The sequence below is a fragment of the Octodon degus genome, unplaced genomic scaffold (genome assembly GCF_000260255.1).
Source record: "Octodon degus isolate 3935 unplaced genomic scaffold, OctDeg1.0 scaffold00177, whole genome shotgun sequence".
In the NCBI taxonomy this organism is placed as follows: Eukaryota; Metazoa; Chordata; class Mammalia; order Rodentia; family Octodontidae; genus Octodon; species Octodon degus.
The window spans coordinates 523,360-537,072 of record NW_004524753.1 but is presented as its reverse complement, the minus strand read 5'-3'; the positions used below and the strand labels follow the sequence as shown (position 1 = coordinate 537,072).

The following is a 13,713-nucleotide window of genomic DNA, read 5'->3' as shown; positions in this document are numbered from 1 at the left end:
CTTGGTGGCTGGCTCAGTGCATCCAGGGGCAGGGCTGGCATGGCATGTGGTGCCAGGGATCGAGCCCTGGCCCCTGTGCTTGCCTAAGCAGGCACTTAGTCCACTGAGCTATCTCACCAGCCCTTAAATTGGATTTTTTGCATGTAAGTTATTTCTGTCCCAATAGTTTTATTTCCTATGATACTTACTACTACAATTTTTTTCTTAAATTTTATCTTTAATGCTTATACAGCCTGAGTATTCTTTATCTAAAATACTCTGGATCAGTTGTATTTTTGATTTTGCAGTTTTTCAGATTTTGGAATATTTACATAGAATTTATCAGCAGAACATCCTTAATCTTTTTTTAAAAAATGTATTTGGTACAGGGTCTCACTATGCAGCTCAGACTCATAGTGATTCTCCAGTCTCAGCCTCCCAAGTGCTGGGATTACAGGCGTGCACCACCAACCCATCTTGGTGGCCAGCTCAGCAAGCCCAGGGTAGGGCCAGCATGGCATGTGGTACTGGGGATAGAACCCAAGACCTTGCATTTGCCAGGTAGGTGCTTAGACCACTGAGCTATCTCTGTAGCCTTAATCTTAAAATCTAAAATCTGAAACACTGAATGATGCAACCTTCAAAAACGTTCCAATTTTGAAATATTTCATACTTCAAATTTCCAAATTAGAAATGCCCAGTATGTATTATACTTGCACATTACCTTTCTTCAATATTTTGTTAATTCTATATGCCATTTTTAAAAATTATATCACTATTTTTAGATAATGTTATGGTTTGGATCTGGACTATCACCCCAAAGGCTCAGTATGCTCAGAGGTGAGGCTTGTTGAAAGTGATTAGATTACGAGGTAATATAGCTGCTTTGCTGTTAGGAGGTGGGCTCTGGTCTATAGAAGTCAGTCCCTAATGGTGAGACCTGAAGAAATTTCTGCTTTCTGGCTACCATGACCTCAGCAGTTTCTCTGGCCAAGCCCTGCCAGCCTTGCAGCCAGCTGACTGTCAACTGAAAACATGAACCACAACAAACCCCTCCTCCTTGAAGTTGCAGGTATCAGGTATTATGTCCCTGTGATAAGATAAAAGCTAAAGACAACAAAAAGGAGTATGTATGTAGAGGGGAAAGAGTGGCTGTGATTTTTCAAAAACTTAAAGGTTACATCCCTGATACTAAGTTCACACTCAGATAAGGTGCCTTTAGAATCACACAAAAACATGTGTCATAAAGTGGGAACAAATGTAACCTATGCATTATTTCGGTGTTTGTTAACTTAGACAAGTATCTCTCACAAAAGCGCACTGCCTTTGTCTTCACTAGTGTACTCTTCCCTTAGACGTTTCATAACTCTACTGATTTTCCTACGCAGAGCATTTCATCTAATATACAGTACAATATATGGGGAATTTCGTAAAAGTAAGTCAATAGGAGAGTTTTTCAATATAGTAATCACTCTGATACATGCTCCTGGCCATTCTGATGCCAGGTTCCAGGAGGCCCACATCATTGGCCAATCCAGTGAGGTCACCTGAGTTTGGACTTTCAGCCTCCAAAACTGTAAGCTAAATAAATTCTTTATAAAGTACCCAGTTATCTGTATTTGTTATAGTAACATAAAAGACTAGTCCACCTGGTATACTAATGAAAAATCACTACAAGGTGACATCCTACAAAGAAGATTTCATGGCATTCCAGATTTCAAAGGAACTTTTATTTAAAAGGAAATAGCTTACTGATGAAAAATGCATGGAAACAAGAACTGCTGTTTGTAGGTCATTAGGAAAAGAAAACTTTCCAAAATGAGACAACTTAAAATTTCATATGAAAATAATAGGTTCAATAATATAAAAATCTTACTTGCAAAATCCTAAGCATAGCTATCCTTTATTTGAAATATTTGGATTCAGAAGTGCTTTAGATTTAGATGTGTTGTGTTTTTTTTTTTTTTTTTTTTTTTTTTTGTTATGTGCACAGACTTTACCAACTAAACATCCTGAATCTGAAAATTCAATGTACAAAATGCTCTGTAATCTGAAATCCTTTGACTGAAGTTTCACAGGTCAGAGTATTTTGGATTAGGGATATTCAACTAGGGAGACATAAATCACCAAGTTTTACAAAGCAAAACATGTTTATGATTGAAGGATGGGCCATGATGAAAAACCATAAAGATGAGGATGGAGAAGTGGTTTGTGATCAGACCAAACAATGTCAGACACTTAATTTTATCATTTTACCACTAAAAATCACTGACAATATTTAAAAGAAACATTATCATGTTTTTAAAAATGATTGCAGGAGTTTACTTTTTGGTCAGGTGAGAGCGATGAGTTGGAAGATAAAGGCCTGAACAGGAAGCACTAGTTATATGGTACAAGTATGAAAACAGTAAGAAAAAAATGTAGAATACTTACAAATTCACTGATTACACTACACAAATATGTATTTGTATACTAGGAAAATTTCACTGCAACCCTAGAGGGTGGTCATAAGAAATTCAAGAAAGCATTGTTTCACTCAAAGATGGAGGCTATAATAATCTTTCTTGTAAGTTTTTTTTGTTTTAGAGACAGTGTCTCACCATGTAGTTTAGGCTGACCTTGAACTTGTGGTACTCCTCTGGCCTTAGCTTCCCAAGTATTGTGATTACAGGCATGTGCCACCATGCTGAGCTAGTTTGTTTGTTTTTTTTTACTATGGCAAAATATACATAATATAAAATTTAAGATCTTAACCATTTTTGAGTGTACAGTTCAGTGGTGTAAAATACATTCATAACACTCTCCAATTAGCACCACCACCCATCATAATTCATCTTATAAACCTCAAACTTTATGTCCACTGAACAATAATTCCTTTCTCTCAGTCTCTGGGAACCACCACTTTACTGTCTAGCAGTTTAACTACTCTAAGTATCTCATGTAAGTGGAGTCAGTGTTTGACAGCACAATGTCTTTAAGGTTCACTGAAGTTGCAGCATATATCAAAATATCTTTTTCTGAAGTTAAATAATATTCCATTTTATGTGTCTGTGTGTTTACACTTAACAGACTCTGCTATCTATTTGTATCCATTAAGTACACATCTGTCAAACTTGACTGGCTTGGGAGCTGCAAGGAGATTAGTAAAGTACACTTCTGGGTGTGTCTGGGTGGGTCATGAAGGTGCGTCCTTGGTGTCTATATCTGGTCCCTGGCCCTTTCCTCTCTGGCACTCTTCCCTGGTGTTCTGCTTCCAGTTGCCAAGAAATGAGTGAGTATCTTTGCTTCACTGAACCTTTCTGCCATGCTGTTTCTGTGACGGAGCCAGCCAACCATGGACTGAGTCCTCTGACACCAAAAGCCAAAACAACCCCTACTCCCTTTAAATTATAAAAGTTGGGTAGTTAGTCTCAGCAGTGGGAAAGCTGACTTAACACATGACTCACCTATCAACAAACACTAGGCTGCTTCTATTTACTGGCCAATGTGACTAATGCTATTATGACCCACAGGTGTAAAACTTTCTCTTTGAGCCCTTGTTTTCAATTCTTTTGGGTGTATCCCCAGAAAAGAAATTCCTAAACTATATGGCCATTTTATTTATAATTTTTTTCAAGAACAGTCATATTGTTTTTTCCATGGAAGCTGTCCCATTTTACATTACATTTAGGTTGAGCATCTATGGAGTTTGGTATTGCTTAGGAGACCCTAAAAAGTAAATGTGCTATAGATAGTAAGGGCCCCCTATATTTTCTTAAATATAAAATCTGTATTTTTCCTTGAGTAACTCATACACATGAGTACTTATACATGGTTAAGAGCTAACATTAATGTCTGCTTTGACTGTAGAAATGAAAAGAAACCTACAAGGGTGGGATAAAGTGCAGAGCTGTAGAGTGATTGCCTGGCATACATGAAGAATAAATGGGGTCTGATTCCCAGTACCATTAACAGAAGAATAAAAAGCCTAGGTCTATTCTAATTATTCTGAATAATTTTTTAAATGAAAAATGTTTTGTACTCGTAATGAAAACATTTGGCTCCAATTCTGGTTTACCTGCTGTATATTTAGACAACTGTATTTTGAAAAGGCAGACAGCTTATAATGTGACATAAATAAAGTATACATGACATCTTCTTGTGGTATTTATGTGGAACTCCATTCAGCTCAAGAGTACCAACCATCTCCTCTGTGCTTTCTAACTTCAGATCACTATCCATATGATTTTCCTATGACAGCTTTCCCTCCAATAGTTTAGATATTAAAATTTTTGAAGCCTATATTCTTTGTGATTCTTTACTAGTTACATTTTTCTTTGATTTTGAAAGCTTTAGTGTTCAGACATATTGATACTTCTTATGGAACAAAATGCAAAAATATATGTTTTTATAACTAGGAATCTGATGTCAGTAGGTCTTGTACATCAAATGGACATAATTAGCACAAAATTGAGACAGTTAATCTTAGCATTATTCTCTATTTCTGAGACACAATATATTGTAGAAAAAGAAAAACTAGGAAATGACATTTTAGATACATTTTAGGATCATTAGTCAACACATATGTTTCTGTTTGATACAATACCTGATGACGTCTCACAGTGCTTTTCGATTTGAGAGAGTGTCCCAATCAAATTATCATCTTCTATCATATTTAAATGAAACAAAATATTGCAGGAGAAGAAAGTATTTCCAAGAAACAAAAATATATTTTAAACAGCTAAATAAATCTTGTGACCCCAAAAAAAAAAAAAAAAAATTGGCAGTTCTGGAGATTGAATCCAGGGCCTGGCATGCTAGGCAAGCACTCTCGGCCCGGAGCTCCACCCCCAGCCCTAAGGTCATGACAAAAAAAGGAGAACTTTTTAGGTACAGTTAAAGAACCTCCATTGTACAAAATTCACATCCACCTGCCTTGCCTGCTTCACAACTGTCACCTATTGCCAATATTGACTGAAACCATAAATATGTATCAATTCAATCAAAATGCACTTAAAAGTTTCTATCATAAACAGAAAGCCTTCTGAATAACCTAGAAAATGAAAAAGAACTAAAGCTCATTTTGGTTACCCAGATATCTCGCCTGATTTTTAAGGAGGCCCCTCTCACACATTTATGAACAAAATATAAACACTATGAGGATAAAAATTAACAACACCATACATACAAAAAGTCCATTAAACCAAATAAAAGTGCAAACATAAATATTCAGTTTACATAAAAGATGGGGAAAATGTTATATATGAAGGCATGTAAAAGAACACATTGTTTTGTTTTAGTGTATGCTGCTTACATGCTATTTTTACAATGGCCAAGCAAACAAGATGCTTATCTCCTATGGGGGTTCTGACAAATTAAACTGGTACAATTAAATCAGCTTTAGGGGTATCAATCTCAAGTTGGCATTCATCAGAATCTTTTTTAGCCCCCAGATTGGTAGCCTCCTCCCAGAAAATCTGATTTTAAAGTCTAGTAAAAGGTTCGAGCTGATGCATCGGCTGCAGATCCAAGCACCATACTTCAAGTGATAATAAAATAGTGCTGCTAGTGCAAATCAGGGACTGGCATTACCAAGGCTGAAGCCACCACTACCTAGAACCAGCAACAAGAGGGCTTTCCTGAGAAGCTATTTGATGAGAAGTTAACTGCTGTTCCTAAAATACAGCTATTGCATTTAAGTGGCTTTCAGCTTTTTTGTTTACTATACTAATGAGCAATGTGAAAAGTAACAAAAATCTGTAGAAAAGACTGTGCAAAGCCAGGAACAGAAGAACAAAATCTAGATGTATAAAATGCTGGATTTGTCAGATGAGATTTAAGATTTTTGCACTGATACATTAACAGCTTTAGAAGTCTTAATTTTGATTTTAATGATGGAAAAGTATACTCATTCAAGTATAAATCCCTTCCTTTCATTAAGTCAATTCCTTTCAAAACAATTGTTGTAAACACAAACTTTAAGAATGTAGCTAACAGTTCATAGCAAAAAGAACTGCATTATATATTTCTTTCAACTGTTTATATTAACAATAGCTGTAAATCTGATTCACTTTTTTTTTTTTTTTTTCCAGAACAGGGTATTGAATTCAGGCCCTTGTACTTGTCAGGGAAGTACTTATACTACTGAGCCATCTCCCCGGCCCTGATTCACTTTTAATATTGCTTACCACAGTTAAAATTCTACCAAAATAATACAGACTGACATAGAAACTGACATAGGGCCAGTATGATATCAGGTGTGTTTCTAGAAAGACAAAATTCCTAAGTTAAATTCTTCACTAGGTCATCTAAAAGTATATAAGCCTGATTACCCTGTGCTACATTTTATAATTAATGATAAGCACCTACCTACTGTTGGAGTATTGGCAGCACTCAAGGAAGCAGAGGATGAGATAGAGGAGGAACTTTCTGCCCGGGCTAAAGGGGCGACTGGAGGTGGGCTGGTGCTGGAGCTCACAGGTGGGCTGAATGGTCTGGGCTTAAAGCAAAGTTATTAATCAAACACCACAATAAATTCTTGTCAGTGATTTTTTCTATCAGCTAAGTTTAACTTTAACACACCAAACCAAATTTACTGGTTCTTGTAACTTACACTTAGATAATCCATATGTCAAATCATTTTTAAAAATACACTAAAAGGCATAAAATAATGTTGTCAGGAGGGTCTTTGTACATAAAATATTTTCTGTGTTCAAAAAGTATACTTATATAAACCATTGTTAATCAGCTAGCTATTCTTGGTTTGAATTCTGTAACATATGTATTGCTGTACTGTTTCTTAGTTTCTGATTTTTGTTCTTGCTTTTGCTTTTACTTTTCAAAATAAAATTAAAGAATGAAAAAAAAGTATACTTGGGCCAGCCAAATACCTTAGCAGATTAAAGCACCTGCTTGCAGGTGCAGGGGCCAGGGGTTCAATCCCCTGGGCCTGCTGTGCTGCCTTTGCCCCCTGCGCGCTGAGATGGCAATTGAGCCTGGGCGTGGTGGCACGTGCCTGTAATCCCAGCTCTTGGGAGGCTGTAAACAGGCGGATCACTATGAGTCTGATCTAGCAGTGAGATCCTGAACACCCTGTAGACCCTTCCCTAAAATACAAAAAAAAATGTATACTTAATATAGATTGTTATAAGCTAAACTCCCGGTTTAAATATTATGAAGATTCTTCACATATACCACCAAAAGGCTTCCCAAAACAGTTACTTTACTGTGACATACATAGGAATTATTTCTCTCAACTTGGTCAGCAATGAGTCAGAGAAGAAAAAAAAATTTAAATTTTTCTAATTAATTTTATAGATATAAATGTCCATTTTCATTTTTATGAATGGCATGATGTAAAATCTTTTACTAACCCTTTATCTTATCTGTTACTAGTATTTTCTTCTCTAAATACCACTTGCCTGTTACTTTGGATGTTCACAAGTCTGTCCATATTTTCCTCTGTAATTCCTTATACGGTTTCCTTGCTAACAAAGCTTAAACCACAAAGAGGCTTAAGAAAATGTTAATTCTGTTGCCTTTTCATGTTTCTAGTTAAAACTAAAAATAGCAAAAATATCTCCAGTTCACTTAACTCTTATATGTGTGACAAGACCTTTTACTTCTGAATTCTTGATTGTTCCAATAATACATTAGCAATATTCCCCATAATGTTTCACTTTTTCAAAAAAGGCATATTTACCTTAACAATAATATTGCCCTGTTTATAAAAGCAACAAATAATTATTTAGTGCCTCCTATATGGCAGCCCTTACACTAGGTACTAAGTACAAGAGTGAACAGAAAAGACACTGCAGAGACTGGGTGTGGTGACATGAGCCTGTAATCCCAGTGCTTAGGAGGCTGAAAACAGGAGGATCACTACAAGTCTAATCTGTTTAGTGAGACCCAGTAGACCCTGTACTAAATACATAAAGAAAAAAAGAAAAGACACTGTCCTTTTTAACATGAGAAACAAAAAAGAAACATGTAAAAGCCTCTAAGTACTCCTATACTAAATTCATCAATTCTTCATTACATTAATAACAACTTACAGATACTTTTACAAAAGTCAGATAGTACATAAAGTATTTCACCATTTGTCACCCCCAGCTATACATTTAACTATTTTTATACATTTTTTTTCCTGGAGTACAGGAAATGTCTCATGTCATCGTTACAGACAACACATTAAAAATATAGCCAGGTGCTAAAACTGTAGCTACACATTTATACAGACAAAAATGGTAAAGGCCTGAATAGAGAAGTCAACAGTTCATGTGAAACTTTAGCTCAGGAAAAGAATCTTGAGATCAATTACTCTGAGGGATTTCTCTCCTACTGCAATATGACAAATACGCACAATATGATGTGGACGCAGTTTTGTTATGCATTTTACAATTCCTAGAAAGCCAGAAGTAACTATTTCCTAAGTGGTTTTACTCTGTTTTATGAGTTGTGCTGTTCAATACAATTGCCAACAAAACTGCCAACAGAACAACATTAAGATATGCTTGTAAGGCTATACAATACAGAGTGGACTCAGAAGAAAGTATATAGGGACCGGGGAGATGGCTCAGTAGGATAAGCACTTGACTAGCAAACGCAAGAATCTGAGTTCAATCCCCGGTTCCACCAAAAAAAAAAAAAAAAGACAGTATATACATAAAAAGAATGTAAAATCTCATTCATTATTGTAAATACAATGTTTCCAACTTAAAATTATGTATGTTGCTTGCATTATATTTCTATTGGGCAGCATTGCTTTGATGTTGTTGTTTTTTTTGTTTTTGTTTTTGGCAGAACCAGGGATTGAACTCAGACCCTTGCGCTTGCCAGGGAAGCGCTTATTCCACTGAGCCATCTCCCCAGCCCCAAGGCAGCACTGCTTTGAAACAGTGATTTTCAAAGATTAGTGTGTATCAGAATCACTTAAAAGGTTCTTTAACATACAACTGCTAGGCCCCTCTCCTGAATTTCTGATTTGTCAGGTGGAATCAGAGAGATTATTTTCTACCAAGTTCTCAGGAGACGATAATTCTACTGGTCTGGGACTCCCCTCTGAGTGTAGTTGTTCTAAAACAAAGAGGGGTTCCCTTAGTGGACAGGGAGAGTATGACTCAATAGTAGACAACAACACAAAAATTATCAAGGATCTTTAAAATATACATACCATTTGGTTCATGAATTTCATTTGAAAAATCTTTTACTAAGGAATAAGTATCTTCAAAGAAGTGAATGTAAAAACACTTACTAAAACATTATAACAACACAAACTTAGAAATAAACTAAAAGTTAAATTTCTAAAAACTTTTTTGGGGGGGAAACTTTTAGAAATTTTGGAAATTTAATTCTGATAATTGTATGGAAAACAAAGCATTTATATACTGAAATACTCTACTTCAAATGGTGCTCCCTGAAGCCCTCAAGTTAGTTTCCAGAAAAATCTCAGGGAAGAGAGCTGCTAGGAAAGCAGGTTGATGTAAATGATTCAACTACAAAAGTCTGACTTTATTCCTTTGAGGAATGGTGAGATAGTGTCTCACTAGGTAGTGCAGGCTGGCCTCAATCTCCCAACGATCTACTTGGGATTATAATCTTCTCTGACCATGTCTAGCTTGACTTTATTTCAATATGTTTAAGTATAAAATTATCTGACAAAGGATTCTCCTGAAAACTATGAAATAATAATTGATGCTTTTTTTTATTTTTTTTTGAGGGTCTTGCTAGGTTGTCCAGGCTGGCTTTGAACTCACCGCGATCTTCCTGCCTCAGCCTTCCAAGTGCTGGAATTATAGGCATGCACCATGTCTAGCAATAATTCATGATTTAGAAAACCATTTCCAAAATATTTTCTAGTGAAAAATTAACTAGAAATATGAACAGTATAACTTTTTATTTAAAAATGCACATTTTTCTAACCATACTTACACTTGACAATGTCATGTTTGATACATATTAAGTCATTTATGTTTCATAGCAACCTAGTACTATGATATGCATTTTCCCATAAAGAAATGGGAACTCAGTAAATAATGTGTCTCATGTTGTTTGGCTAATATGTGCCTAATAAATCTGTATTTTTACCAACTTTATTCTCTATCTCTGGATAAATGCTTATACATTAAGAATATAATGAAAAATTATACATATTTAAGTATCTTAAAAAAAGTTATCTTTGGGGGGCCAGTGAGATAGCTCAGTGGACTAAAGCACATACTCAGGCAAGCACAGGGACTGTGTGGTTTGATCCCTGGTACCACATACCATGCCAGCCCTGCACCCCAGGGCATGGTGGCACATACCTGTAATCCCAGCACTGGAAAGGCTGAGACAAGGAGGATCACTGAGTCTGAACTATGCAGTGAGACTGTGTATTAAAATAAATAAATAAATAAAATATATATATATCTATATCTATATATATACACACACAATAATTCTTATGTTATTTAAATTATGGCCATCTTGGCAGTGTGTATCTTATTTTTCATTTCTCATCCAAGAAGTCATTTCACTCAGGGAAGAAAAAGAAAGATGACAACACCATTTATAACATAAAGGTGCTCAGGCCTTTTCATTTTTTTCACTGAACATGTTCCTAACTACTACGTGACAGACATTATTCAAAATACTAAGGATATGAAATTGGCTATAGCAGGTCAGTAAGAGTAACATAATGAAAATATAATGTGCTGCATGAACTAGCAGAAATAAGTATACAGGAATAAGAATAATTAAATCTGTTAGAGGAGTGATGGAACGATTAAAGAGAGTTTTATTTAAGTGGTGATATTTATCTGGGTCTTAAGCAGGCCAATTTGCTACAGAGAAAACTGAGAGGTATTTCAAATAGAAGGAGCATTAAAAAACATGCATGTATAAAAGAGCATAATATAGCTTAATAGCACAGGCCCTGGGTTCAATCTCCAGCACCCTTCCCTCAAAAAAGAGCATGATATATCTGGGGAATACTGGAAAGTTTCAGTGGCAGGAACGCTGGGTAGAAAAAGAAAGTTGGGCAGCTAGCCTGGTGAAACAGGTTGCTGATGCAACTTTACAGAGTCTTGTACTTTCAGCTAAAATATTCACCCACCTGGATTACAGTAACAATGGGAATACATAATCAAGGAAAAAATAAGAATGTTTAACATTTAGAAATTTAATTCTGGCAATTACACTAGCAATTAGTGTAGAAGATAAAGCAAAACAGAACAGATCAGAAGCAAAAGGTCTGGTATGCGAGGGCCTCACTCTGAACAGAGCCCACTGATCTTTTCACTGTGACAACTAATGTTCCCTGTAATCCCACCCACATATGTTCTTTCATGTCAATTAACTGATGTGGAGTCCAGCTTCCTACATAAAGCCGAATGAGACACATACCAGGAGCCTCCTGGCAGCACACTTCTAAGGCATAGTAACACTACCATTTCTTCCTTAATATCTGACTTTAAGTAGAATTATATGAAAACTGCTTTCCCATTGTGAGACAATGGATGCTGAACGGTGTTTTATGTGTCAACTTCCTCAGAAATCTTTCTCCTCCTCGACAATGTGTGGGTTCACAGGTATGACTGCTGAGGTAATAAGGGAGAGCAAAGGATGCATCTGTTGGACAAATTTTTCTATATTCTGAGGACTCAACTAGAAAACCAAGCACTTAGCTGTATAGGGATATAAGGAAAAGTATCATTTATATCTTAAATCAAAACAGTTATATAATATTTTAAAACCACTTTAGTACATACTATTTCATTAATCCCACTGAGTTTGCCAGAAGTAAGCTTTGGTCTGGAAGCAGGCCTTGGAGGTGGGACAATGGTGCCTACAGAAAGAGGAGTTGTGGGCCTGGCTGGTGGGAAGGAAAAAGAGAATTTGAAGAAAATCATTAGTGCATAACAATCCTTACAATTAAGACATTCTATTGTATCAGAACTGTTAAGATTCTTACTCATTTTCTAGGAGATATATATGTATTTGTTAAAATATTGGGAATCTAGCCATGCTTTCCATAAAGCTGTAATATTTCTAAAAACAAATCATTAGCCTTTGAACAAAACTGAAAGACATAGACATTTCATTTGCTTCAATTATTTATACATATAAAATGTTAAGTCTGATAAACTTTTTCATAACAATAAACTAATTTTAGGCCAAAGATCTATAGTTTCTACCAGTACATCTACTTGAAAGGACTAAGATAAAATTTTTATAACATGAATTCTACATAAAATACCTTCATTAAACGTGTTAATTTTATTTCTGAGTTGAACCACCCTGTAACATTTTCAGGAATAATTAAAAGCATCAAAAATATTCTATTAGTTTCCCCAAATCGCTACAATTTTGCTGTGTGCATAACAATCTTAATTTTTCATAAATCCTATACAAATTTAGTATTCACTGTTTTTAAATGCCATTTACAAATTTAAAATTTTAAAAATCACCATTTCTAATTTTAAAAACTCATAGAAATTACTGAATGAAACCTAAGTGTACAGCATCAAGTCACAAAATTTTAGTAGGAGTGAAGAATGGAGGTAAAAATACTTAAATTATATTTAAAGAAATAAAAATTATTTCAAAACTGATTTATTCTAAAACATAGGCTATCATTCAGAAACTAAAAACTATAATGGGAAGAAACCCATTTAGTAAGTTTACAAATACACAACATGAAAAACATCTAATGGACCTAAATATATACACAGGGAAACAAGCAGTCAAGCTGGAGGACTAGAGATGGTGATGGGGTGACTGCAAGATGAGAGTAGTCATGGGACTGGAAAGATGAATGGGATGTGGGGGATCTTTCTTCTTTTTATTAGTCCATGTTTGCAGCCCATGATGATATTCACAGTGAGGAATTCTACACACAGAGTTCTTCTTTCCATCCCCTACTCCCATTTCTCCTGTCCCCATCCCTCCATCTCTTTCTTGGTCCCCTTCTCTTTTTTTTGTTTGTTTGGTTTTTTTATTTACGTGTGTGTGTGTGTGTGTGGCCAGCTCAGCCCACCAGGGGGCGGGGCTGGCTGGCATGTGGTGCTGGGGGATCGAACCGCGGTCCCTTGTGCTTTGCTAAGCTTGTTCTAAGTAGGTGCTTTAGACCACTGAGCCATCCCACCAGCCCTCCCCTTCTCTTTTGGAAAAGGCCTATTTCCTATCTCTTATTAACTATCTTTTATTTTGCTAATTTTATTTTATTTTATTTTGCATTTAGTACAGAGGATACAGGGTCTACAGGGTCTCACTATGTAGATCAGACTCTAGTAATCTTACTGTTTTCAGCCTCCCATGCGCTGGTATTGCAGGCAGCCGAGTTAGATAAAAATATTATAGGCAATCAGACAGGGACAGGCCCTTGAAGGAGACAGCACAAAAGACAAGCTACCTTGCAACTGTGGGAGGGACGGATGCTCCTGCTGTGAACCAGACCTAAAGACCTAAAGGCCAAACAAATGCTAAAAGAGTAGCACCTGGGATTCATATTCTAAATGGGTATTGATCACCTGGAAAGGCCCAAGTGAGTCACTAGCCCAACCCCCAATGGGAAGAGACCCTGTCCCTATTCCAACCCCCAACAGGAAGAAACACTGTCCCGTACTATACCGTCATGCCTACTTACTCTGTGACTCGCTTCCCCATTTGGTCCCAGACTTAAATCAATTTTACCTCAGTACAGTGCTTGCAATCCCACTGGTTGACCATAGTTTTGTCCCACCCCCATCAACCTAAGCGAGTTCCCCCTTTCTC

General features: G+C 36.2%; 1 protein-coding gene across 1 annotated transcript in view; it reads right to left on the bottom strand.

Moving 5' to 3' along the window:
• Fcho2 (FCH domain only 2) overlaps positions 1-13,713 on the bottom strand; it is a 114,083-nt gene that overhangs the window by 22,840 nt on the left and 77,530 nt on the right. The window contains exons 18-19 of the mRNA XM_023703651.1: positions 11,709-11,812; positions 6,328-6,457 (exon numbers count right to left, since the gene is read on the bottom strand). Coding sequence (XP_023559419.1) covers positions 6,328-6,457; positions 11,709-11,812 — 234 coding nt within the window. The remainder of the gene's footprint in view (positions 1-6,327; positions 6,458-11,708; positions 11,813-13,713) is intronic.